General features: G+C 39.1%; 2 protein-coding genes across 4 annotated transcripts in view; one reads left to right on the forward strand and one right to left on the reverse strand.

Moving 5' to 3' along the window:
- Positions 1–19,242, reverse strand: part of LOC118006670 (zinc finger protein 300-like) — a 34,934-nt gene extending 15,692 nt beyond the window's left edge. The window contains exons 1-5 of one of the 3 annotated variants that reach the window (XM_034999403.1): positions 18,931–19,242; positions 7,375–7,549; positions 6,685–6,782; positions 5,285–5,411; positions 4,844–4,954 (exon numbers count right to left, since the gene is read on the reverse strand). In XM_034999403.1, coding sequence (XP_034855294.1) covers positions 4,844–4,954; positions 5,285–5,411; positions 6,685–6,774 — 328 coding nt within the window. In that variant the 5' untranslated portion in view covers positions 6,775–6,782; positions 7,375–7,549; positions 18,931–19,242. The other 2 variants (XM_034999404.1, XR_004678154.1) reach the window with 2 other exon arrangements.
- An 84-nt stretch (positions 19,243–19,326) lies between these two features.
- On the forward strand, positions 19,327–27,082 carry LOC118006671 (zinc finger protein 239-like). Its single transcript, XM_034999405.1, has 5 exons — positions 19,327–19,435; positions 21,680–21,724; positions 22,464–22,590; positions 22,882–22,977; positions 25,729–27,082. Exons 2-5 carry the CDS (start codon positions 21,710–21,712, stop codon positions 26,646–26,648), a joined length of 1,158 nt encoding a protein of 385 aa, XP_034855296.1. The 5' UTR covers positions 19,327–19,435; positions 21,680–21,709; the 3' UTR covers positions 26,649–27,082.
- The last annotated feature ends 87 nt before the right edge of the window (positions 27,083–27,169 follow it).

The following is a 27,169-nucleotide window of genomic DNA, read 5'->3' on the forward strand; positions in this document are numbered from 1 at the left end:
CAGGATGCAAGGGTGGTTCAATATTCGCAAAAAAAATCAACTGGTATGTTCCATCAATAAGAAAAAGGATAAAGCCAAGTGATTATTTCAATAGCGCAGAAAAAGCATTTGACAAAGTATAACATATATTCATGATAAAAACCCTCAACAAAGTAGGTTTAGAGGGAACATACCTCAACATAATAAAGTCCATACATGAAAAACCAGAGCTAACATCATACTCAATGGGGGAAAACTGAGAGTTTTTCCCCTAAGGTCAGGAACAAGACAAGGATATCCGCTTTTATTCAACATAGTACTGGAAGTCCTAGCCACAGCAATCTGACAAAAAGAAATAAAAGGCATCCAAATTGGTAAGGAAGAAGTAAGACCTGCACTATTTGCAGATGACATGATACTATATATAGAAAACCCTAAAGATTCCACCAAAAAACTGTTGGAACTGATATATGAATTCAATAAGGTCACAGGATACAACATCAATGTACAGAAATTCACTGCATTTCTATACATTAATAATGAAGCAGCTAAAAAAAATTAAGAAAACAACCCCATTTACAACTGTACCAAAAATAATAAAATATCTAGGAATAAACTTAACCAAAGAGGTGAAAGACCTATATTCTGAAACCTATAAAACACTGATAAAAGAAACTAAAGATAACACAAAGACATTCCATGCTCATTGATTAGAAGAACAAATGTTGTTAAAATGTCTATACTACCCAAAGCAATCCACACATTTAAGGCAATCCCTATCAAAATGCCAACAGCATTTTTCACAGAACTAAAACAAACAATCCTAAAATTTGTATGTAACCACAAAAGATCCAGAATAGCCAAAGAAATCTTGAAAAAGAAAAACAAAACTGGAGGCATCACAATTCCAGACTTCAAGTTATATTACAAAACTGTAGTAATCGAAACAGTATGGTACTGGCACAAAAACAGACGAGTGGATCTTAAAAACTGAATAGAGAATCCAGATATAAACCCACAATTCTATAGCCAATTAATCTTCAACAAAGGAGACAAGAATATGAAATGGGAAAACTGCACAGACACATGCAAAAGAATGAAAATGGACCACTTTCTTACACAAAAATAAACTCCAAATGGATTAAGGACCTAAATATAAGACCTGAAACCATAAAAATCCTAGAAGAGAGTACAGGCAGTAATTTCTCTGATACCAGCTGTAAAAACACATTTTTAGATGTGTCTCCTGAGGCAAGGGAAACAAAAAGCAAAAATAAACTACTGGGACTGCATCAAAATAAAAAGCTTCTGCACAGAAAAGAAAACAACTACCAAAACTAAAAGACAACCTACGGAATGGGAGGAGATATTTGCAAATGATATATCCGGTAAAGGGTTAGTATCCAAACTATATTAAAAAAACTTATACAACTCAATACCCCAAAATCAAATAATCCAATTAAAAATGGGCAGAAGACATGAACAGACATATCACCAAAGAAGACATCCAGATGGCCAAGAGACACTGGAAAACATGCTCAACATCACTCATCATCAGGGAAATGCAAATCTAAACCACAATGAGATATCACCTCACACCTGTCAGGAAATCAAAAGCTCAGGAAACAACAAGTGTTGGTGAGGATGTGGAGAAAAAGAACATCTGTGCATGTTGGTGGGAATGCAAACTGGTGCAGCCACAGTGGAAGACGTTATGGGGGTTCCTCAAAAAATTTAAAATGGAACTACCCTATGATCCAGTAATCACATTACTGGGTATTTACCCAAGGAATACAAAAATACTAATTGAAAGGGATACATGCACCCCTATGTTTATTGCAGCATCATTTACAATAGTCAAATTATGGAAGTGTCCATCAAGAGATGCATGTATAAAGAAGATGTGGTATATATATACACAATGGAATATTATTCAGCCATAAGAAAGACTAAAATCTTGCCATTTGCAACAACATGTATGGATCTAGAGAGTATAATACTAAATGAAATAAGCCAGTCAGAGAAATACCATTTGATTTCACTCCTATGTAGAATTTAGGAAACTAAACAAACAAAGGAAAAAACAAACAAAAAAAGAGAAACCAAAAAACAGACTTAACTATAGAGAACAAACAACTATGGAGGTTTACCAGAGGGGAGTGGGTGAGGGGATGGGTAAAACAGATGAAGGGGATTAAGAGTACACTTATCTTGATGAGCACTGAGTAATACAAGGAATTGCTGAATTGCTATATTGTACACCTGAAACTAATACAACACTGTATTTGACTATATAGGTATTAAAATAAATAAACATAAACAAAAATACATGTCATAATCAAAATAAAAATAAATAAATGAATAAATAAGTAAATAAATAAATGGTGCTGGAACACATGGATTGCCATATGCAAAAGAATGAAGTTGGACCCTTAACTTCACACCATGTGCAAAAATTAACTCAAAATGGATCAAAGACCCAAATGTAAGAGCATTAACAGTATAAAACTTTTAGGAAAAAAAACTTGGGGTAAATCTTCATGACCTTGGATTTGGCAATAGATTCTTGGATATACCAACAGCACAAGTAACAAAAGAAAAATAGAAGAACTGGACTTCATCAAAATTACAAAATCTGGTGCTTCAAAGGCTACTATCAAGAGAGTGAAAAGACAACCCGCAGGATATAAGTATCTGCAAATCATATGTCTGGTTAAGAGACCTACATCAAACAAGAACTCTAGGAGCTTCCAGGTTGGTGAACACATGGAGGTGTGCCGGGAGAGTGGTGCACCTGGAGAGGCCGTGAAGCTCTGTGCCCTTTCCCCATGCCCTGCCCTATGTATCTCCTCCAGCTGGATATTCCTGGGTTATATCCTTTTAGAGTAAACTGGCAATCTAGGTAAAGCACGGAAGAGCCATGTGAGTCCTCCAGATTTCTCTTCCCCTGTATCAGTGACAAGCTGGACTGCAGATAGTGTTAACTTCACTCAATTTGGTCTCCTGAGGTACCATGTGGAGCATGCCCCCTGCTGAACTGTGTTGGATATGCAACATGTAAAGAAAACAAACATTGTTGGGCGCCTGGGTGGCTCAGACGGTTAAGCGTCTGCTTTCGGCTTAGGTCCTGATCCCAGGATCCTGGGATCAAGTCCCGCATCAAGTCCCGCATCAAGTCCCTGCTCAGCAGGGAGCCTGCTTCTCCCTCTGCCTCTCTCTCTCTCTCTCCCTGTCTCTCATGAATAAATAAATAAAATCTTAAAAAAAAAAGAAAAGAAAACAAACACTGTTGTGTTAAAGCACTGGCATTTAGAGGTTAATTTGTAATATAGTGTTATCCAGCCTGTCCTAATTAATAATAAAATTAGTACCAGTGAACAAAAGAACTCTATAAAAAACACCTTACCTATACAAAGAACTTTACATAAAAGTTCCATATAACTTCTGTATAAGAATTTTATCTCTATAAAGAATTCTTACAATTCAATAATAAAAAGACAACTCAAAATAGACAAATGATCTCAACAAATTATTTTCCGAAGAAGATACATAATGGCCAACAAGCAGATGAAAATATGCTAAACATAATTAGTCATTAGGGACCATTTTAGTTAAACACAAAATTCCTATATGACCCAGCAATTCCACTCCTAGGTACATACCAAAGAAAAAATAAAACATAGGTCTTACACAAAAACTTGTATATGAATGTTTATAGTAGCATTATTCATGTTGCGAAAAAGTGGAAACAAGCCAAATACTGATGAATGGACAGCCAAATGTAGTATATCCATACAATGGAATATTATTCAGCCAAAAAGAATCGAAGGACTGATACACGTTATAAGGTGGATGGCCCTCAAAAAGTGTGCTAACCGAAAGAAGCCAGTCACAAAAGGCCTCATGTTATATGATTTCGTTTAAATAAAAGATCAAGAGTAGGCAAATCAATAGAGAGTGAAAGCAGATTAGTGGTTGCTTAGGGCTGGGAGATGAGTAACAGGGGTGTGATAGCTAAAGGGTACAGGATTTCTTTCGTAGGTGATAAAAATGTTTTAAAATTGACTGTGGGAATCGTTATACATATCTGTGAATACACTATAAAAAAACCACTGAATTGTTAACTTTGAATGGGTGAATTGTAAAGCATGTGAGTTATACCTCGAAGTTGTTTAAATACAATAATACCAGAATATTTCAGAGTATAGGTACAGTATGCACTTTACTGTCCATAGTCACACTGTGTATTCATGCTTATATCCCATTATTCCCCCAAAAATATATTTTATGAAGGCAAGCCTAGCAAATTTCTGCAGAAAAGGCATAATGATTCCTAACTCCAAAAATCTGTACACATCCATTGCTAGAGCTTGCCTTCACCCTCCTCCTGCCTAACCCACACTTCAAATATACTTCAGAGTAGCTGGTTCATGCTTGGAAAAAACACCTTCTTAAGTTATGCCACGTCTCTTTAGACTGTAATTTTCAGTGAACTCCTAAAACATTAACTATATTGGTTGTGCAATTTTATACAGCCATGAACTTTGATGCCTTGTCTTTCCATGTACAACCTATGGTTCTGAAAAGCATCTGACTTTTATTGCCTTTGAATTTCTTCTAGAAAGGCACTAAAAATATGATTCTGAATCATATCTACCAAGATATGAGTGAATCAGTAAGAAATTTTTCTTCTCTTCATGCTCACTATTACCTAATTAACAAGTTGTTGAATACTTACTACATGTTCAGCACAGGAGCAAGAAGGAATAGGAGCTGCCAATCTGGGTGGAAGCATAAATCTCAGCCACCAGCCAATTAAAAACAAAAACAAAGAAACTGAGATTTCACTTTCCTTGGCTCCCACCTGCCAGATTTTTACCGGGACAGATCCAATTTGATATGTCTCTCTTTATGATCCATGGTTCTTCTCCCTGTTCCAACTTGGAGATGACATCTGGTTTGGACACTGGATGCCCTATTATAGAGAAATCAGAGAGGAATTGGGTTGACTACACTGAAGAAAAAAGAAAGGCACCTGGGTGGCTCAGTCGGTCAAGTGTCTGACTCTTGATCTCAGCTCAGCTCTTGATCTCGGGGTCGTGAGTCAAGCCCTACTTAAAAAAAAAGGGGGGTGCTATTTTAGGAGCCCCACAATAAAGCTGTCCAGCTGACCTTCTGCTGGAGAGAGAAAAGAGAGCACAAAGTCAGTCATTACATATGTCAGGAACCCACCCAACTTGATCAAAGGAGAAGAGAGAGGCACTGGATTGGAAGATGTTGTGATATGGGGGGAAGCCATCCTTACCCAATGAGACCAGGTGGCTGAAGTTCTCCAGCATCACATCTCTGTACAGGGTCCTCTGAGCAGGGTCCAGTTGCTGCCACTCCTCCTTGGTGAAAGCTATGGCCACATCCTCAAATGACAATGGACCCTATAACAGCATGCTCCTGTTCAATCTGAAGTGATCAGTCTTATTTTTACCATAGCATGCCAAACCATATGCCCAGTTCTACATCATGCTTATTCAGAAAAATGATGTAAAATTCTGTCTTTAGCAAAAAGAGTCAAACACATCAAAAGAACAGAAGAGCAAAAGAGACTTAATCACAAATGGGAATTCAATAAAGGCAGCATTTCAAATAAATGAATTATTCAACAAATGGTTTTGGGAAAACTGGATAGTCAATCAGTTAAATAATAAAGTTGAGACTTTATGTTTTAAAAACAAGAGAATCAATAATTTCCAGATGGAGAAAAATCTAAGCATCACAAATTATTAATACTGGTTATTCCAGGAGAAAGGAAATGTTAGGGTCCCTTTCACTTTATAATTTTTATTTTATTTTTTATGTTTTTTAAAATGTTTAAAATAATTCAGGCCAGGACAAAAAATAGTAAAATGATTTTATAAATTGAAAAAAATGGACCCAAAACTGGCATTCAGTTGGGGAGTTGCCTCACAAACTCTGAGACCATAGCAAAGGCTATGGAGAATCAGAGACCCCTGTGCTCCCAAGTGTTTGCCACTGAATTTTAAGTAAAGAACTGCCTATCTGAGAGAAATAATTACTTTGGAGACAAACAGATACTCATCACTCCATCTTATCTAGGTTTTATCTCTGGATAAACTATACTTTAGTTCCCCAAAGAATAATGCTTATGGAGTTCAGCTCTAACATTATGCTAACTACCTTCTAAAAAAAAATATTTAAAGACACAACCACAAAAAATCTGACACATTTATGCAGAAGTATAGGTCAGGATATCATCTATAGAAGATCACCCAAAATGAATTTCTTTTTGTCCTAATGTCAAGAAATATTTTCATTGAAAATTCAGTTGATTTCTATTTGTGGAGAATGCCAAATTATGTATATGATGTCCTCTACCTCCCCCCTGTGGCTGCTAGAAAAGATCGAACAAATTTGCGCTTTATTTTTTTTTCAAATTTGCGCTTTAATTTACACACTCACATAAAGTAAATATAATGTACATTATATTTATATAAAATTTACATAACAAATATATATATGAACTATAATAGTTGTTTTATGTGGCTTAAAACCACATAATCTACATATTACATAGCAACTCGTCTCCAAGTCTTTGTTCTCTCTACATTTTCCCTAATTCTAATTTCTAGCTTTCTGCACTTTTCCATTTGATTATATGGAAACCAAGTACAAAATAAGCAAGCAACTCACGTGAGACTTGGTCATTTTCTGCTTCTCTTCCAAAAGAGCAGAAGTCTGAGGAATCAGGACTGAAAGACAGACTAAATCTCCAGGAGCCATTTACCAGTCTAGAAACAACCACCAAGAGGAAAACAGGCCACCCTGTAGAAGGTCATTTGATCCTTATAGAAGGGTCTGTAAGTACCACGTGAAAAAAGTCCTCTTGTGACTATATAATCACATAGAACTTGTACAAGGTGTATTTTTAATTGGATGAATGCAGATATTTCTGTTGATATACGAACACCTTATTGTTCCCCTTTGAACCAGCAATTCTATTTGTAATTCTATCTGTAAGACTCTATCATAAGACAATAATTATGTATACATATATATGTAAGATTTAACTGCAGATGAAGCAGTTCCCTGACAAAAAGAATAGGAATGACCAAGTAGAAAATCGAGAATGCACCCATATTCCCTAGACATAAGCAGCCGGCAAAATCCTAATAGCTCTTTTATATTTTCCCCTAACTCAGCAAATTCTCTTGCCAAGTCAATATTCATAAATTAAAACTGTTGATTTTGTTAATTTTAACATGTTTTTTGTTTGTTTGTATTGCTGATATTCAATAGTGCAGTTGTCTATATAAGAATATAGAGTGTCATGTTAGAACCATTGATAAACAGGAATATACTACAATGCGTAAAGATACATACCTGGTAAATTCTTCTCAGTCCCAGGATGGGTCACACAGAGAAGACTGCACTCACTCACAGAAATGAGTACTCCCATGAAAGGTAGACTGTTTCCTATGGGGTTATCCCAGGCTTTGTCAAAATAAACCTGGAAGGAAACAATCGAATAGGCATGCTCCTCTCTGGACACCGAGCTCTGAAACAAGTAAAAAGCAGGTGTTTAATAAATGTTTGCTAAATAGGATGTAGAACAATTTCAGTAAACAGGAAGACGGAGGACTGAAATCACACCTCACATTAAGAAGAAGAAAAGAAAAAAAAAAAAGCAGCCCTCACATTTCAGAGCTGCCCTGGCACTCAAATTCTCCTATTTAACATAATTACATAGAACATCAACATCAGACAAGGCCACTCTGTGACCATGACAGAATAAGACAGTAACAGGACCTCTCTGAAATCATGTCTGAACACAGACAAAACATCAACATTGTCCAATCCACAAAACACCCCCTCTCTGAGTTAACATGAGCGACTGCGACTTCCTTACCTATTACAGCTTTAGCTTCAGTAGTCTCCTCACTCTAGATTTATTGAAATCCCCCATCACTGAATTACCCCACTTCCTCACAACATCCAATTCAGAGCAAGGTCCACCCCCTTAGGCCCGCCTCAAAATCACCTAACACAAGGAGAAATCCTGTAAGTTCTAACACCCTCTTACTAGAAGCCCTCACTTTCCCCATGGTGTGCATGTTCCCAACTAGATGCTACAGCCATATACCCAACTTATTCAACTCAGGGTGTTCCTGGTGGTCTTTGGCTAGAGAGAATTGACAATAATAATGTTATTCGTCAGATTTGTTTGGTCTTACGTTCAAAGGATGTTTTCTTCTGTGAGGACGTGAGTGATGGAGGGAGATGGAGGTTTGAGAAAACATCTGAGGAGGGGCTTCAACTTGGGGGCGGCCTCTGACCTGCAGAAATTGTAAAGTGAGGCCTTTCCCACTAAACTAGAGCTCACCTTTATCAGTCCCTGGCTGCATTAAAACCCCCCTACAAATCACTGAATCACCAGGTGCAGAAATCACAAATCCCAAAAGAGCACCTCCACAGAACCCCGATCACACGACTGGCCATACAGGTCCACAAATCACTGGCCACACGGATGCTCCAACAGCGCACAGACCTGCCATCCCTGACCCACAGATCATACAGCTCTCCCTACTACTGACCCCTGTACGTACCCAACATTCATCCCACTGACTTCCCATCAGTCTTCATAGACCTCCAATTACTGACCCTCGCAGACCCCCGCCCCAATATCAATGCCAGACTTCCTCATGACTTAACCCATAAATTCCCCTTCTGACCCCCAGCTCGATTATCAGGTCCCGAAACGTCCGTCCCAGCATAACCCCCGACAGCTGTCACAGATTAACGTGAATTGACGAACTCTCCCGCTTCCTGGCTGGGAGAGCACAGCACGGGGCTCCCGAGCATGCGCCGAGCCGTACAGAGCGGTTTGGCCCACTCTGCACCCTCGGCGGCTTTGTTCAGGAGGCAAGATGGCGGCTCCCAGGCACTGTGTCTCGTTGTGGGAGCCGCCATATTGAGAGTCCGGCCAGATCCGTACACGCGGAGGAATTTGGTTTATTCCTAACCTGAATTTGGGCCGTGCCACCGCGGCAGAGAGGGGAGGAGGCAAGATGAAGGAAAGGAGGATTATACAAACGAAAGAGGTGCGAAGTTTTGCAGAGAGCTTTTGCAGGAGGATTGGGGAAGAAGTTGCAGTAGTGCAGTCCTTTACTGGGGAAAAAGGACTTTGGAATGGTGCAATCCTTTTGTAAGGGATTCTACTTAAAAGTGCTGGTAATGGTACAACCCTAGACCGGAGGATTCCACTGTGGGACCGAGGGGCTGAAGTGATGGCCGAGTTCAAGGGGGGCGGAGAGGTGTCATAAACCGCCAATTATGCTAAAAATAATGAGAAGGAATCGCCTAAGGGAAATTACAACTTCAGTAATATGTTGCAGGGACCGACTGATGAAAAAAGGAAAATTGAGACAGGGAAGAGGAGACTGAGGCACAAATAATGGAGAATCTGAGAAACAGAACGGAGACTAAGGGAAAAAGAGGAGACAAAGGAGGACTGACAGTGAGAGAACGAGGTCTGAGACGAGGGAAGAATGAAGGAGGGGGGAGACTGAAAGAGAAAACTGAAACGAGTGGAAAAGGGAGACGGAGGGTGACCGACCGTCCAAGTCTGTCTGGAATGTCCCAGGAAATCCTTCGCCTGGACGTTAAAGGTCCGGGTTTGAGGAGATGGGTGGGCAAAGTTGAGGGAAAGTGTGGAACTTATAAGGTGCCTCAAAAAGTAAGGCGGTGAGCAACATCTTTTTAAATTCAAGTGGATAAGGCACAGATTTTGTGCCTTCCCTAGTCACTATTGCTGCCACCCCCCCCCCCCCCCCCCCGTTTCTGATGTTGGCGACCATGATTGAGGTTTACAATAATGAATTACCTCTCCATCGCTGCATCACTCACGAGTGATGCGTCTTAAGTATGTAACTTAAATGCATGGCACTCATAAGCATTTACAGTCTTTGGGGGCGCCTGGGTGGCTCAGTTGGTTAGGCGACTGCCTTCGGCTCAGGTCATGATCCTGGAGTCCCTGGATCGAGTCCCGCATCGGGGCTCCCTGCTGGGCAGGGAGTCTGCTTCTCCCTCTGACCCTCCCGACCCTCCCCCTTCTCATGTGCTCTCTCTCTGTCTCTCTCTCTCAAATAAATAAATAAATAAAATCTTTAAAAAAAAGCAAAACATTTACAGTCTTTGGCTTTGTGGATTAACTTGTACTTTGTACGGACATAGCGCTAGTTTATTTTTTAATATTGTAAGTATTGTGACCGTGTTTTCTAAGAGTTCAGAAATGAAAATGAAAACAATTATAATACCAACGACAGCATGACCCATACATCACCAAAAAAGCCTCTTATTTTAATGACAGATATAAAGATGCATCAACACCTGGATGAGGGAGATAACTACAACAGCAAATTGCACAATATGCAAAAGAGAATTCAGGCTTAGGCATGGTGGTGAAGGGGATGTAAAAGCACATATGGAGACTGAAACAAATCTAGGATGACAAGCAAGTACTTCTAAATAAATAAACGGGTTTTTGTCTCCCCAAAAGACACAGATGCTGAGTTGAAAATAGTGACTGCCCAATTATATTAGACAACATAAACGTGTATTATTGTATACTTCTATTCACTGATATATAAAACTGAATAAAGTTACATTTCCAAACTCAAATGTTGCAACTAAAATGCCCTGTGGACAAACAAAAGGAGATATTTGATAACAGATGTGTTGGCCCCTTACAGTGTAGAGCCAATCCTGCTTTCAAGAGTATATCAGATGATACATCAAATCATGACAAGAAAAAAAAAATCCCCTAGCTCTTCACTCTTGGATTGAAAAACAGAGGTCAAACTGTCTTCTTCATTTTTATAAAGATTTTCATGAAACTAAATACAATATAAAATTGTTGATATCTTGTCCAATTGTAAACTAGACATTGCTCATCTATAAAAAATGTTCAGCAGACACTGCAAATGTAAATCTAGGCCAGTTCGATTCACTCTATAAATTTATCAAAGAAAATGAAAACATCTTACTTGCTAAAACAGCATATAGTTGGAGATAGCATATAGCTGGAGCATGTTTTCTTTTTTCCCATCCATTAATTTAATCCATTTACATTTAAAGTGACTACTGTTAAGAATTTCTGTCGTTTTGCTATTTGTTTCTATGTGACTTTTTTTGTGTGCCTCAATTCCCTCAATACTGCCTTCTTTTGTATATTTTTTTTTTACTGTGTACTATTTTGATTCCCTGCTTATTTCTTTCTTTGAATATGTTTTAGTTATTTTCTTATTGGTTGCTATGGAAATTACAATTAACATCCTAAATGTACAACAAACTACTTTGAATCGTTACCATCATAGTTTTAACAGCACACAAAGCACTGATCCTTTACAACTCTGTCCTCCCCTTACCTTCACCTTTATGATGTTATTGTAAACAAAACTGACATAAGGTCAGAAGTTGTTACAAGAGAAAAAAGGTCTATATATCGATAAAAGGGTCAATTCATCAAGAAGATTAACAATTATAAATGTTTATGAGCTAAACAACAAAGATCAAATATATTGAGGCAAATATTTACATTATTAAGGGAGAAATGCACAGTTCTGTAATAGTAGGAGACTTCAACAGATACTTTACATAATGGACTGAACATAGAGACATAAAATCAGTAAGGAAGTAACTTGATTAACACTTAAACTAGACCTAACAGACATATAGGACACCACACCCAGCAACAGCACAATACTCACTTTTTTCAAGTTCACATGGAACATTCTTCAGGATGTACCATATTTTAGGCTACAAAACAAGTATCAATACATTTTAAAAAACTGACATCATATAAACTATGTTCTCCAACCACAAGGAAATGAAATTGGAAATTAATGAGAAGAAAAACTGGGAAGTCCACAAATATGTAAAAATTAAACAGGACACTATTAACCAATGGGTAAAAGAAGAAATCACAAGGTAAGTAAAAATACTTGGAGACAAATGAAATAAACACACCATACCAAAACTAATGGGATACAGCAAAGGCAGTGTATGGATGGAAATTTAGAGTTGTAAACGCCTCCATTTAAAAAAAAAGAAGCAATATTGCAAGCAATTACCTAACTTTACTCCTTAAGCAACTAGAAAGACATGAAACCTAAACCCAGAGTTAGCAGAAGGAAGGAGATGATAAAGATTTGAGTGGAAATAAACAAAATAGAGAAGAACAATGGAAATTATCAACAAAACCAAAAGTTGTTTCTTTGAAAGATCAACAACATTCACACACCTTTAACTAGACTGACCAAGAAACAAAGACCCAAATTACTAAAATCATACACAGTTGACTCTTGAACAACATGGGTTTGAACTGCATGGGTCCACTTATATGCAGATTTTTTTCAACAAATACAGTACACTACTGTAAATGTATTTTCACTATGATTTTCTTAGTAACACTTTCTTTTGTCTAGCTTACTTTAAGAACATAGTATATAACACATGCAACATACAAAAGTGTTAATCAACTGTTATTGGTAAGGCTTCTAGTCAACAGAAGGCTATTAGTTACATATTGGAGGAGTGAAAAGTTATATATGGATTTCCAACTGCATGGGGGGTGGGTAGTTGCCCCTAAACCCCATGTTATTCAAAGGTTAACTGTACAATGGTGGGGACATTAATACAGAACTACAGATGAAAAAGATTATAAGGATACGATGAACAATTATATACCAACAAATTAGATAACCTAGAAAATGGATAAATTCCTAGAAGCACACAAACCTCCGAAACTGATTCAAAAAGAAACAGAACAGTCCTATAACAGAGTTATAACGAATAGACTGAATCAGTAAGCAAAAACCTCCCATCAAAGAAAAGCTCAGAACCAGATGGCTTAACTGGCAAATTCTACAAAACACTTAAAGAATTAATGAAAATTATTTTCAAACCTTCCAATATTATCTGACTTTTTGATGCTATTCATCCTAGTGGGTGTGAAGTGATACAAAAGCCAAAGACATCACAAGAAAACTACAAACCTGTATCTCTTATGAATATATATGAGAAAAATCCTCAACAAAATGTTATCAAACCAAATACAGCATATTAAAAGGATTATATACCTTAACCAAAGTGGGATTTATCCTAGAAATAAGAGTCACCCATCATTAAAAAATCTATCAATGTACATTAAGAATCAAGGCGGATGAAATCATGATCATCTCGCCATCTCAATTAATGCAGAAAAAGTATTTTACAAAGTCCAATACCCTTTCATGATGAAAACACAACAAACTAGGAGCAGAAAGAAACTGCTAAACATGATAAAGTCCACTTATGAATAACTCACTGATAACATTATATTCACTGGTAAAAGACTAAAAGTTTTTCCCCTAAGATAAGCATAGAACAAGGATGCTTTCTTTCAGCCCTTTATTCAACATTGTGTTGAAATTACTACAAAATCATGGTAATCAAAATAATGTGGTACTAGAATATGGATAGACATATAGATCAAGAGAATAGAATGGAGAGTCCAGAAATAAACCCATACACCTATATTCAAGTGGTTTTTGACATGGGTGGCAAGATGATTCAATGAGGAAAGGACTGTTCTTTCAATAAATGGCCCTGGAAAATTTGCTAGGCACATGACAAAGAATGAAACTGGACCCTTACCTTACACTATATGCAAATAGCCAACAAACACATGAAAAATGCTTGACATTATTAGTCATCAGGGAAATGCAAATCAAAACCACAATGAGATACCACTTCACACCCACAAGGATGGCTAGCATCAAAAAGTCAGACAATAACAACTCAGTGATGATGTGGTGAAATCAGAACCCTCATACACTGCTGGTGAGGATGTAAAATGGTGTAGCCACTTTGGAAAAAACTTGGCAGTTTCTCAAATGGTTAAACATAGAATTACTATTTGACCCAGTAATTCCACTGCCAGGAATCTAACCAAAACAACTGAAGGTGGTATGTCCACACCAAAATGTATACACTGTTTATATATTTAATCATAAAAGTCAAAAGGTACAAACGGGCACCTGGGTGGCACAGTCGGGTTGAACATCCGACTCTTGGTTTCAGCGTAGGTAGTGATCTGAGAGTCGTGAGATCAAGCCCTGCCTTGGGCTCTGTGCTGGGCATGGAGTCTGCTGGAGTTTCTCTCTCCCTCTGCCCCCCTGACCTCGCACTCTCTCTCTCTAAAATAAATAAGTAAATCTTTTTTTTAAAAAGGTACAAAGAAGCCAAATGTCCATCAAATGGTGAATGGATAAAGAAAGCATGGTACATACATACAATTGAATATTATTCAGCCATAAAAAAGAATGAAGCACTGATAAATGCTGCCATATGGGTGAACCTTGAATATATTACATTAAGGGAAAGAAGCCAATCATAAAAGAGTACATGTTATATGATTCCATTTAAATAAAATATAAATAGAATAGGCAAATCTATAGAGAATGAAAGTAGACTAGTGATTGCTTGGGGCACAGGATATGGTGAATAGTGGAATAATAGCTAAAGGGTACAGGGTTTCTTTTTGAAGTGCTAACAATGTTTTAAAATTGAGTGTGGCAATGGTTGTGCGTATCAGTGACTATACTAAAAGCCACTATATTATACACTTTAAATGGGTGAATTATATCTCAATAAAGATGTTCTTTAAAAAAGAAAAAAGCTGAGGGGCGCCTGGGTGGCTCAGTCGTTAAGCGTCTGCCTTCGGCTCAGGTCATGATCCCGGGGTCCTGGGATGGAGACCCGAATTGGGCTCCCTGCTCCGCGGGAAGCCTGCTTCTCCCTCTCCCACTCCCCCTGCTTGTGTTCCCTCTCTCGCTGTGCCTCTCTCTGTCAAATAAATAAAATCTTTTTTTAAAAGTATTAAAAAAAAAGAAAAAAGCTGAAAATCTTAAAAGTAGTCAGAGGAAAACATATTCCCTTTAAAGACTAAGATTTTTAACTGACTTTTCAATAGAAACTATGAAAGCCAGAAAACAATGATGTATAGATGTATAGAATTCTGAGCTCTTCCTTAGCAGAGAGAGTAGGGAAAACTGTATCTACTCCATCTGCCTAGAAGTGGAAGTACCTTTATAATTGTTTTTTACCATAGAAAGTTTTAATATTTTCCATAATTGAATCTATTTTTCCTTATAATAGTAGCATGTTAAAGTCTCCGCACCCAAAGATTCAGTACATATAGCCTTTTATTTTTAAAACGTTTATAATTTTACATTTTCATTTTTATGCAGTATTTCATACAGATTAAGGGCATTTACTACAGAGCAGAGGTTGACAAATTTTTTTTAGTAAGGCCGAATAGTGAAGAATTTAGGTTTTGCAGGCCACATGGTTTCTCTCATAAGTCAACTCTAGTGTCGTAGAATAAAAGCAGGCACAGACAATAATAAATAAATGTTGCTGTGTTCCAATAATATAAAGTTTATATACACTAAAATTAGAATTTCACATAATGTTCATGTATCTTGAGATACTATTTTATATTAACCATATTTTTAATTTTCTCTGTGTTATGATGTTTGATCTCCTGGGGTGGGGGTCTTTGCTGGCTGGGGAAACTCCCAGAACTAGTTAATTCCTATTGTGAGGGTGCCTGGGTGGCTCAGTCGTTAAGCATCTGCCTTCGGTTCAGGTCATGATCCCAGGGTCCTGGGATCGAGTCCCACATAGGGCTCCCTGCTCGGCAGGAAGTCTGCTTCTCCCTCTCCCACTCCCCCTGCTTGTGTTCCTGCTCTTGCTCTCTCTGTCAAATAAATAAATAAAATCTTTAAAAAAATAATAATTCCTATTGTGATAACTTGCCTGACAGCACTCCTCTAATAGGTAAACCAGCCAATCCCAAGTCCATACTCCTAACCACCTCCTTTATCTAACAGTCACACACCAAGCTAATATTCCCCTGCCCTAAATCAATTCAGGGCCAGGTAATAGAAAATTAAGGACAATCCCAATGTCCCAAAGCCCAGCAGAATTACTCAAACCAGCCAATCCTAAACTGTTTACCCTGCTCTGCCTATCCTTTCCCATGAAAATGCTAGTAAAAGCTATGGTCTGTAGTGCATTTGTAGTGATGAGCACTTGGTGATGTATGAAGCGTTGAATCACCACACTGTACACCTGAAACTAATATAACACTGTATGCTAACTATACTAGAATTTTAAAAAAAAGCACTCATATCTTAAAAAGAAAAAAAAAAAGGCCTCCTAACACTGGTGCTTCTCTCTGTGGCCCTGTGTGATACTATAATCTATAAGAAAAACGTATTTGGTCACTCAGATGACCAAAATATATTTCTCATATATATATGGTATTGTCAATGGTTCCTGGCTCACAGCTTCCAAAAGCCTTGGAATTTCCAGAGTGATAAGGAGCATCTTTTGCCATCCTATTGGTCTCCTGTCCTGTTTCTGAAATTGCTTTAGAGCCATAAAGGTGAAATGGGTGTCTTATTATTCGTAATAGCCCTTTTCCACCACAACTGGGTTTACATTACTGATGTGACTTGTGGAAAGCACCTAAAGATGGTGGCTGGTTGCCAGGGCAACCAACCAAGAATACAGGGGTGAAATTTTCAGTCCCACCCCCTGATCTTTAGGGATGGGATAGGGGCTGGAAGTTGAATCAATAACCAATGGTCAGTGACTTAATCAATCACACTTATGTAATGAAGCTTCCATATAACCCCAAAAGGACAGGTTTTGAAGAGCTTCCAGGTTGGTGAACATGTGGGGATGTGGAGAGAGTGACTTGTTCAGAGAGTATGGAAGCTCCACACCCCTTCTCCATACCTGCCCACCATATGTCTTCCATTTAGCTGTTCCTGAGTCATATATTTTTATAATAAATCAGTAATCTAGTAAGTAAAATGTTTGAGTTCTATGAGTGGTTCTACCAAATTAATTGAACCCAAGGAAAGGGTGGTGGGAATCTCTAATTTATAGCCAGTCAGAACTACAAGTAACAACTAGACTTGTGACTGGCATCTGTAGTTTAAGGAGGAAGCCTGGGAACCTCCATTCTGTAGCTGGTGGGTCAGAAGCATATAATAACCTGGGCTTGTGGCTAGGCGAGGGGTGTGAAGTGGAGAGGGGTGTCAGTCTTGTAGGACTGAACCCTTAATCTGTGGGATCAGATGCTATCTCCCAGGAGATGTGGCAGAATTGAGTTAAACTGTAGGACTCCTGGCTGATGTCACAGAATTGCTTATTGTTGGTGTGGGGAACCCTCTCAGTGGAATTGGGACCCAGAAACTTTGACTCTGCCTCCCATTTCTAGGGCAACTTTGAGTAATATTAAACTTTTCTTTCAATGACACTGACCTCTCTGTGTCATCATGCAGTCACTTTTTATAAACTAAGACCCAAACACAACTCTATTCTTTTAATTTTTTTCCAGTCATTTACAAATGTAAAAAAATCATTCTGTGGTCACAGAGTGCAAAAACAGGCAGCTGCCCAATGTGGCCTGAGAGAGGCAATTTACAACCCATGGTCTACAGCCATTCTGCCTTGCTCTCCCACTAACTAGCTGTGTGTCCCCCAATAAGTGGATTAATCTGTAGGTCTCAATTCCTTCATGCCTAAAATGAGGTTAATAGAATCTGCTTCATAGAGTTGTTAGGAAGTATTAAATCAGTTAATACATTTAAAGTACCTAGAATCATGCAAAATACATATTCTCAGTGATTTCTGACACCAACCAGCTGGAATTGGGCCAAACTTCACAGGTCTTCATAAGACTGCCCTCACTTCGGTCACCAGCCAGAAGCCCAGGAGTTCTCAGGGCCCCACTCTGGGCTACTCTGGCTAGTGGGCCAAAAATCCAGGAGTTTCCAGTACCCCCTCTGATACCTTGATAATTCACTTCAGTGACTCACAGAACTCAGGAAAGCACTATACTTATGATTACAGATTTATTATAGCATTAGGATATAAATGAGAACTAGCCAAAGGGAGAGACTCATAGTGTAAGATCTGAAAGGGTTACAAAAGTGAAACTTCTGTTGTTCTCGCTGTGTTGAGTCAGGATGTCATACCCTCCAAGCACATCAATGTATGACAATACATATAATATTGCCAACCAGGAAAGTTCACTTGAGCTAGATGTCCAGAGTTTTTATTGAGGTCTCATTATCTAGGCACTAATGACTGAATCACAGGCCTTCAAGCTGAACTCAATCTCCAACCCTGCTTCACTCCCCAGAGGTCAAGAAGTCCTCCAAATGTATCTTGTGATGCTCCCTTAGGCAGCACGTATACAAATGTATCTTGTGATTCAAAACCCCAACTCTCTAGTCACATGGTCTTTGTGGAGTGGCCAGCTCCTACCCTGAGTCATCTTCTTGGTGTCAACTATCCAGGGACCCACCATGAATCATCTAGGTAGGATGAATTATCAGGGCCCACCAGGGATATTACTGGGGAAATTCCAAGAATCTAGAGGCTACCCTTCGGTAACCAAGGACAAAAATCTTTATTTTGCCAGCCATATTCTTTACTCCAAGTAAATGCTTTATAGGTATTTCTTTTTGTTATAACTTTTAAGCCATATGGAAACTGGCACAACGTGGAAGGTGATCATCCAAAAAAATATCTATGGACACCTACCAGGACACTGATTAATGTTGCACTACATCAATCTGGAGCAACAGTGTCTTCATAACATCGAACTGCCCTGTGGAGGAAAACTGTCCCTAGGTTTTTTTCCAAGTTTTTTTTTTTTTCTATTACTCAGACGAGTTAGCTACTGGTCTTCATATTTGTGTAATCGAAATTAATTTGTGTGTTCTTAGAAAATATGCCATTGTTAGCTTTGATTTACAGGCATTCTAGTGAAATCTCTGAGACGTATTTCCCCTTTGCTCAAAACGTTATACTCACAGGTCCATTCAGAGAAGCAGAAACGCTGAACACAAAAATCCGAAAGGCTTTGGGCTCAAACTGAAATTCCAGAGTTAAGTCCTCAAGCCTTTAGTGAAACGTGCTCAGGCCTGGTAGAATTCTCGAAACATTGTAGGTCTTGCCTCTATCGCTAGGCTCGTGGCTCCGTGCGCGCGCGTTAGACCTTCCATGTGGGTCTTTTTGGAGGAAGGGCTTGGAAACCCGGGGGTGGGGGGACTAGAGGCGCAGTGCTGGGATCAGGTGCAAAGCCCCCGAGCGCCCTACGCGCTCCCGGCCTCTCGCTGCGCATGTGCAGCGTCGCAGCGCAGGCATTCTGGGAGATGTATTTTGCAGTCGAAGGCAACGGGCTCCTGCGAGCCCCGCGCGCGCGGCGCCCTCTTCTGCGCATGTGTGCCCTTCCTGTCCTCACCGCAGTGCCCCGGGGGCGGGGGCGAGTCCGGAGGCTCTAAGCACCGCACCCGGTTGGTCTTCGTCTGGGCTGGAGGTGCGCCGAGGCAGTGGGCGCGGGCTCGGGGAGGTGGGGGAAGAACAATAGGATTCAGCAGGACTTTGGAGTAGGCGTGGATCGGGATGTGTCAAAAGCTACCCTCCTCAACCTGGGTCCGTGAGCCCGGAGTGGGCGGGGTCCCGGGACTGCGTTCTTGCTGGTGTCGCGCTTCAGGTGTCGTGCCCGGAGCGCATTCGGCGCATCCAGGGGGGTGCCAGTGCGCGCCAAGTGGTGGACACCAAGGTGAGGAGCGCCCTCCGGGGTGTGGAAAGAGAACCAAGCTTTACTGAAGGTCTGAAATGTTCCAGGTGGAGTGCTACCTGCTTTTTCAAAGGCATCTAACCTTTAACCCTTACAGCAACTCTCTAAGTCAGCTTTTCAAACCATCGGCTGCAACCCAGTAGTGAGTATGGGTGGTGAAATCTGTTTAATGAGCCAAGACTAGTATTGTTATTTGCCAGTACTTTTAGGTCGGATATAACTTACACAGAATGATTTGCACATAATTTACAGAGAACAAAAGTGTAAAATTTGTTGATGCACACATGTAACTACCACCCCCATCAAACATTTTAATCCCCCAGAAAGTTCTGCTCCATTTTAGTCAACTCCTCCCCCCACCTGCTTAAGAACCAACCAGTTTCCAATTTCTATCTCTATAGGTTAGTTTTGCCTTTGTAGAACATCATATGAATGGAATCCTACAGTAAGCAGGCACTTAAAAAAAATAGATAAAATACTGTAAAATAGCACATGTGTATTCCCTTGTGATAAGGATTGTTTTATGAAATTTACTACATATAACTGTATTTTTTTTAAAAGACTATTTATTGGGCATCCATGAACCGGACACTGTTTCTAGTGCTGGGGATACAGTACTGAATATACAGTACTGAATCAAGCTCCCTGCCTTTATGAAATCTTAGTTTTAGTAAGTAGAGACAGTCAGTTAACAATAAGCATAATCATATAGTATATTAGATAGTAAATTATATATTAGAATTTATACACAAAGAAAAAGTAGATCAGGGTAAGGGAAATGGGGGGGATTAAATTTAACTTAGGTAGACAGTGGAGGCCTCCTTGGTGATTTTTGAGTAAAGAGTTGAAGAAGTAGAAGAGTGGGGATGCCTGGGTAACTCAATCTGGTTAAGCATCTGACTCTTGGTTTCTGCTCCGGTCATGATCTCAGGGTCATGAGATGGAGTCCTGTGTCTGGCTCCATGCTCAGCTGGGGGTCTGCTCGAGATTCTCTTCATCTTCCTCTGACCCTTCCTCCCCGCCCCCCCCCCGGTCTATCTCTCTAATAAATAAATCTTCAAAAAAAAGAAAGAAAGAAATAGAAGAGTGTGCTGGGTAGAGGAAACAGCCAGCATGGACACACACACACATTAACATATTAACATTAGGTTCTGTAAAATATGTTTGTTACCTTAATCAAAATATGCTTCTTACCTTAATCTCTGATATAACACAGATATGATTTCTAATTTTACTGAGGCTGGAGAGGTGAGGTTGACTGACTTGCCCAAAGTCAAACAGCCAGAGGTAAATTCAAGCCCAAATATTTTCCTCCAAATCTCCTACTCTTTATATGTCTCCCAACCTAAAACATAGCATTTAACTGACCTCTCCTCCCCCTTAGCTTAAAACACAGGGATCGGCAACTCAGCTCCCCGGGAAAGATTCCAGAAAGACTGTGGCACGAATCTCACGATGTGGACATTATATGTCCAGGGTCTGTTGGTGTCTCTTCCGCAGTTCCTGGGTCCCACTGAGAACCTGTTGCTGGTACATTCTACCTTCAGACTCCAACCTGTCTGTTCCTACAGCCCTGGTTAGAATCCACAGAAGGCATGACTAAATGGTCAGAGAAGGATGTGCACCAACTGCCATTACATATTGATAAACATTTGGCAACATCATTTTTGATGACTGTAAATTACTTTATCTTTGGAGTATATATCTGTTTGTTTTACCAGTTCCTTAATTTGTTCCAATTTTTCAGTATGTTAAGAAGTGCTGCAACAGATGGTCTTGCAGCTAAATCTTAGTGCAAATCTGTGGTTTTTCTCACAATGAGTTCTGGAGGGCCCAGGAGACATTCTCTCACAGAGTGGCTTCCCCTACTGAACTGTTGAGGCAGCTGTGGATGGCTTTGTCACACCAGGGATTCTGGGATCTTCAAGTCATACCTGGTCTCTCATGGCTCCATCTCTCCCCCTACCTCTGTGTTCATAGATCTCTGTCTTCACCCAAAGGCTGCAGAAAATGACCAAGTCCCAGGTGAGTTAGTTTGTTCCGTTCATTATATAGGAACAGTAGTGGAGGACTGTAAAAATGACCATGTGAGCTAAAATCATGCAAAGAAATCTTAATAATCAATGGGATTTTTTATATTGGTTATAGTTGTTCTGTGACCTTTAAAAATGTTGGTTAAAACATTAAATCCTCTTACTGTTGGTCATACAAGTATAGGAAAATGAAAAATAGCAAAACAGATATTTAGTACATTGTTAATTTAAACATTGACAATTAAAATACTTTGTTAAAAAAAACTTATCAAGAGCATTTTGAACAGTGCCGCCTTCTCTTTGTATAACTTGATACCAAGTGAGCATCTTTTCTGTGCCTTGGCAAATTGGATCGGATTCTGATATTTGGTCCTTTGCATCTAGGACAATCAGTTCTGGATGTGTATGGAGTGTTCAGTAAATATTTGCTTAATGACAATGAAAGAATGGCCTAATGAATAATGAATATTCAGTGTAAAATGTTTCACATATGATTTTTGTGTTACCCACAAAATGAAACATAAAACTAGACAAATGGGCATCAAAGCATAGGGCAGGAGAAACAGAATGAGACCAAATTAGTATACTATCACCCAAAATGAAATGGGGCCAAATTTTAAGAAGCATTATCAAATAATGAGCATGCTTTAAACAAGTTGCCATGCTTTTTTTTTTTTTCCATTTTGTGCAGTACTGATGACTTTAGTTGGAATAGGAATGTGTTGTTGCAGGGACCAGTATCATTCAAGGACGTGGCTGTGGATTTCACCCAGGAGGAGTGGCAGTATCTGGACCTTCCCCAGAGGGATCTATACAGGGATGTGATGCTAGAGAACTATATCAACCTCATCTCAGTGGGTGAGGACCATTTCCCAGTGTTGATTGCCATGTGCTTAGTTAACTACCTTACCTTTCTCAGTTGCTCCAAATAATCAGCCCTTTGAAGTACTTTTACAAGTATGGCTCTGGGTCTTAGTAGATTTAAGATTGACAGTCTTTGGGAGGTCTGGCTTCAAGTTTGTTTAAAGACCTCTCTTTTTCAGGTACAAATGGGCACCTTCATCAGGAAGTCCCTGATGAAGTTCAGAGTTCAAAGGACCTGAAGCCCAGGTAGCTAGGTCCAAATCCTCTATCATTTCCCATTGACAGGATATCAAACCACAAAGCCATCTGTGATCCACAAGTTGGAACAAGGTGAAGAACCATGGATGGTGGAGAGAGAAATCCCAAATTGGAACTATGCAGGTGAGTTAGGTAAAGGACTCTGTGGATGGAAGTGAATGAAATTAAGATCACAGTTGATCTGATGGTTACCAGAGCAGAGATAGTGGGAGGATGGCTGAAATAGGTGAAGGGGATTAAGAGTATACTTGTCCTGAGCCCTGAGAAATATACGGAACTGTTGTATCACTATATTGCATACCTGAAACTAATGTAACACTATATGTTTACTGGAATTTAAAAGAAAATTTTTTAAAAGATCACAGTTGATCAGTAAGGGTTGGCATCTTTGAAAAATATGCTTCAGGGCTCTCTTCTTAAAGCCTTTGGCCCTTTGAAAACAACTGGGATGGTTGACATAAGTTCCTTATTTACCTGAATGCCATTTCCATATATCACCTTCCCACATTAATGCTCTTCTCTGCATGGCTATTAGAGAGTGACATTTTCCCTTCCAGGTATATTCTGCCTGTGATTCTTAACCAACTTCATTTAAGACTTTGAGAAGTTTTTTTGCCTTTTTTAAATTTTTGCAAAATATACATACCATAGAATTTACTATTTTTAAGTGTATGGTTCAGCGGCATTAAGTACATTCACATTGATGTGCACCATCCCCACCATCCATCTGCAGAACTCTTTCATCACCACCAGCCGAGACTCTGTACCCGTTAAACTATACCTCCCCGCCCTACCTCCCCTGCTAGCTACTGCTAACCACTACTTTACTTTCTTTGCTCAGAATCTTACCATTCTGGATACCTCATATAAATGGAATCAAACAGTATTTGTCCTTTTATGTCTGATTTATTTTACTTAGTATATCTTCGAAGTTCATCCACGTTGTGGCATGTGATAGAATTTGATTGATTTTAGGGCTGAAGAATAGTCTCTTGTATGTGTATGCCACATTTTGTTTATCCATTTATTTGCAATGAACATTTGAGTTGTTTCTACCTTTGGGCTCCTGTGAATGATGCTTCCAAGAACGTTGGTGTCCAAATTTCTGTTTGAGCCCCTGCTTCCAGTTCTTTTAGGTATACACCCAGAAGTGAATTTGCTGGACCATGTGGTAATTCTGTGTTTACATTTTTAAGGAATTGCTGTGATGTTTCCCACAGCTACCACACAATTTTACATTCGCACCAGCAGTGCACAGAAGTTCCAATTTTTCCACATCCTCACTGACGCTTGTTATTTTTTGTTTTGTTTTGTTTTTCTAGTAGCAATCCTAATGGGTATGAAGTGGTATCTTATGGTTTTGATTTGCACTGAATGACTAGTGATGTTGAGCACATTTTCATGTGTTTTTTGGCCATGTGTGTATCTTCCTAGGAGAGGTGTCCAGTCTAGCCTCTGGGGAGCCAGTGTTGGATAAAGAATAGAAATCTACTCACTTTCTTTAAAGACTGATGGCTCATATGTCAGGAACTGGGTTAGGAAGTTCAGGAGAATTATTGAATTCTGAGCCAGGGAATGACTTTATTGCTCTGGATGTAGGTAGCATAAGTTTAACAGTAGTCAAGTACTGTCAGAGGTTTATAAAATAGATGAAAATGAAGACAGATAGGGTTTTAGATCCAGAGTGAGAAATCTGCTGCTTAGCGTCTCCACATTAATAGAATCCAGAAATTTGGAAAACACGATGTAAAGCAAAAGTGGCAAGCACATAGTTGTCAGTAATAATACGTGTAATAATGGTATCTAACTGACAAAACGTATTATGTGTGAGGCAGTATTCTGAGTACTTTACGTCTATTGACTCATTTAATTCTCATGACAACACTACAAGGTAGGTGCTATTATTATCCCTTTTTTTATAGAAAGGGAAGTTGAGGCCCAAAGAGATCAAGGAACTTGACCTCTGCCACATGTCTAATTAGTGATGGAGGTAGGATTGAAACCCTGGTAATCTGGACTTAGTACCTGTTTTCTTAACTGTGATTCCTCTTCTATATGTGCTAGGTAGAGAAGAAAGGGGGGAGAGTATTTAAAAGTCAGGATTAATGTAGTATCTGTGAACTATTAATAGACTAAGATGACACACTCAGGAGTGAGAATTCAGTAGTTAATCTAACCCTGAGGCATTTGTATTTGGCTTATTCTGTGGCTTATTTCTCTCTTACTGGACACATGGGTTCCTGGGCCTTCACACCCATATAAGAACGAATTACTGTTACGGCTTTCTGAGGCACTGGCTACTGCTTGCAAGTGGGCTCGATGGCTTTGTCAAGTCCGTTTCATGCTGATGGATGACTAGACGAGCTCAGAGACATTGGAAGCAGAGAGACGAGTGAGGATTAAACTAGAGCAATCCAACAATGAGTCGATGAGACACCAGCTCAGATCTCTCTGTTCCTCATCCAATCTCTCCTTTATTTCCTCTGATCACCATTTCAGCCAGTCATTGTAATTCTCTAGATGGGCTCTTCCTATTGACCCCGTAACAGCTGTCCTCCTTTGTTCCTTTTTATTGCACCTTGTAATTATTTTTGTTTTTCTTCCCAGTTTGCAAAGTCCTATTTGCAGACAGCCAGATATATTTGTGTTCTTTGTCATATTCTCTATTTCTGTTTCTACGAATATGATTTTTTTTAAGTTGTGGTTTTCTTACAAAGCTCAGGGGTATAGATTCCATGTAGCCTTGGTATTTCTGTTCATTAGGGATACTAGGCCTTAAAGTAAAGATTCAATCTCACAATAGGGTGAAAAGTTATGAACCATAATACATTAGCAGAAATATTCACAAACAGAGCTAATTATGCTTCCTTATAGAAGAAGTCTGGCAACTTGATAACCCCTTGGAAAGACACCAAGAGAACCAAGAAACATTTTTGAAACATGTTGCATTCATTGACCAGGAAACTGTGACTGGGGAAAAGGGCAACAAATGTCATGCACTTAGAAATATATTTCCTCTGAGCACAGACTTTGTTTCTTCCAAACAAAGACTCCAAAAATATGCCTCCTATGGTAGGAGTTTGAATTATTTAGGCTCATTTAGTGGTAACAGAAGAAAGAATGAATGTAGCGAATGTGGGAAAGCCTTCTTCCAGAAGTCAGACCTCATTATACATAAGAGAACTCATACAGGAGAAAAGCCCTTTGTGTGTACGGAGTGTGGAAAGGCCTTCAGCAAGAAGTCCAACCTTGTTATCCATCTGAGGATCCATACTCAAGAGAAACCTTACGAGTGTACTGAATGTAGAAAATCTTTCGCCCATAAGTCACACCTCATCGAACATCAGAGAATCCACACTGGGGAGAAACCCTATAAATGTGGTGAGTGTGGGAAAGCCTTTTTCCAAAAATCACACCTCAACATTCATCAGAGAACTCATACTGGAGAGAAACCCTATGGGTGCGATGAATGTGGGAGAGCCTTCAGCATGAAGTCACACCTCTTTGTACATCAGAGAATACACACAGGAGAGAAACCTTATGTGTGTACCAGGTGTGAGAAAGCTTTCAGTGAAGTGTCATGCCTTATGAGACATCAGAAAATCCATACTGGGGAGAAACCTTATGAATGTAATGAGTGTAAAAAAGCCTTTTCTGAGAAGTCTGACCTCATTATACATCACAGAACTCACACAGGAGAAAAGCCCTACAAATGCAATCAATGTGGAAAAGCCTTCAGACATAGCTCAGCCTTCTGTCGACATAAAAGGACTCATCAAGAAAAAATTCCTTAAAAGAAACTAATACGGGAATATCTACAAATAAAAGCCTCAGTAGAAATCAAATCTTAGTATGTATCAAGAAGTCAAGCCTATTCAACATATTTTTAAAGTAGGTAGCTATGTTTTTGTAGAAATCGTATTCCATATGTGATGCCAAAGCATTTCTCAAAGATATTACAGAAAGTACCCCTCGTTGAAGGATAAACGCTCACTATGGCCTACAAAGACCTTTGGAATATTAGTAAGTGGACTAGTCAGAACAAAATTAGAAAAGCATATGTGGACAATTTGCAAAGTATGAAAGCATTATAGTCCTGGTTGTATTATAATATGTTATACGCCACATAACATAAATCATATATTGGAATTGTATATTTGAAGTTAACATAAATATGAATATAAAATAAGTATTACATGTACAATGCCATCTACCAAGATCTTCCACATTGAATAATACCATTTTTCTTCTATTTAACAGAAAATATATCATTCAAGAAGAATTTAAAACTAATATTATATGTCAACTATACTTC

The sequence above is a fragment of the Mirounga leonina genome, unplaced genomic scaffold, assembly GCF_011800145.1.
Source record: "Mirounga leonina isolate KUSES-001 unplaced genomic scaffold, KU_Mleo_1.0 Mir_98, whole genome shotgun sequence".
Lineage (NCBI taxonomy): Eukaryota > Metazoa > Chordata > Mammalia > Carnivora > Phocidae > Mirounga > Mirounga leonina.

Bases quoted from the DNA above. Each gene is read 5' to 3' on its own strand.
- LOC118006671 (XM_034999405.1), top strand. The intron at 22,591-22,881 runs GTGAGGACCATT...TCCCATTGACAG, and splicing joins TATCAACCTCATCTCAGTGG to GATATCAAACCACAAAGCCA. The intron at 22,978-25,728 runs GTGAGTTAGGTA...GCTTCCTTATAG, and splicing joins CCCAAATTGGAACTATGCAG to AAGAAGTCTGGCAACTTGAT.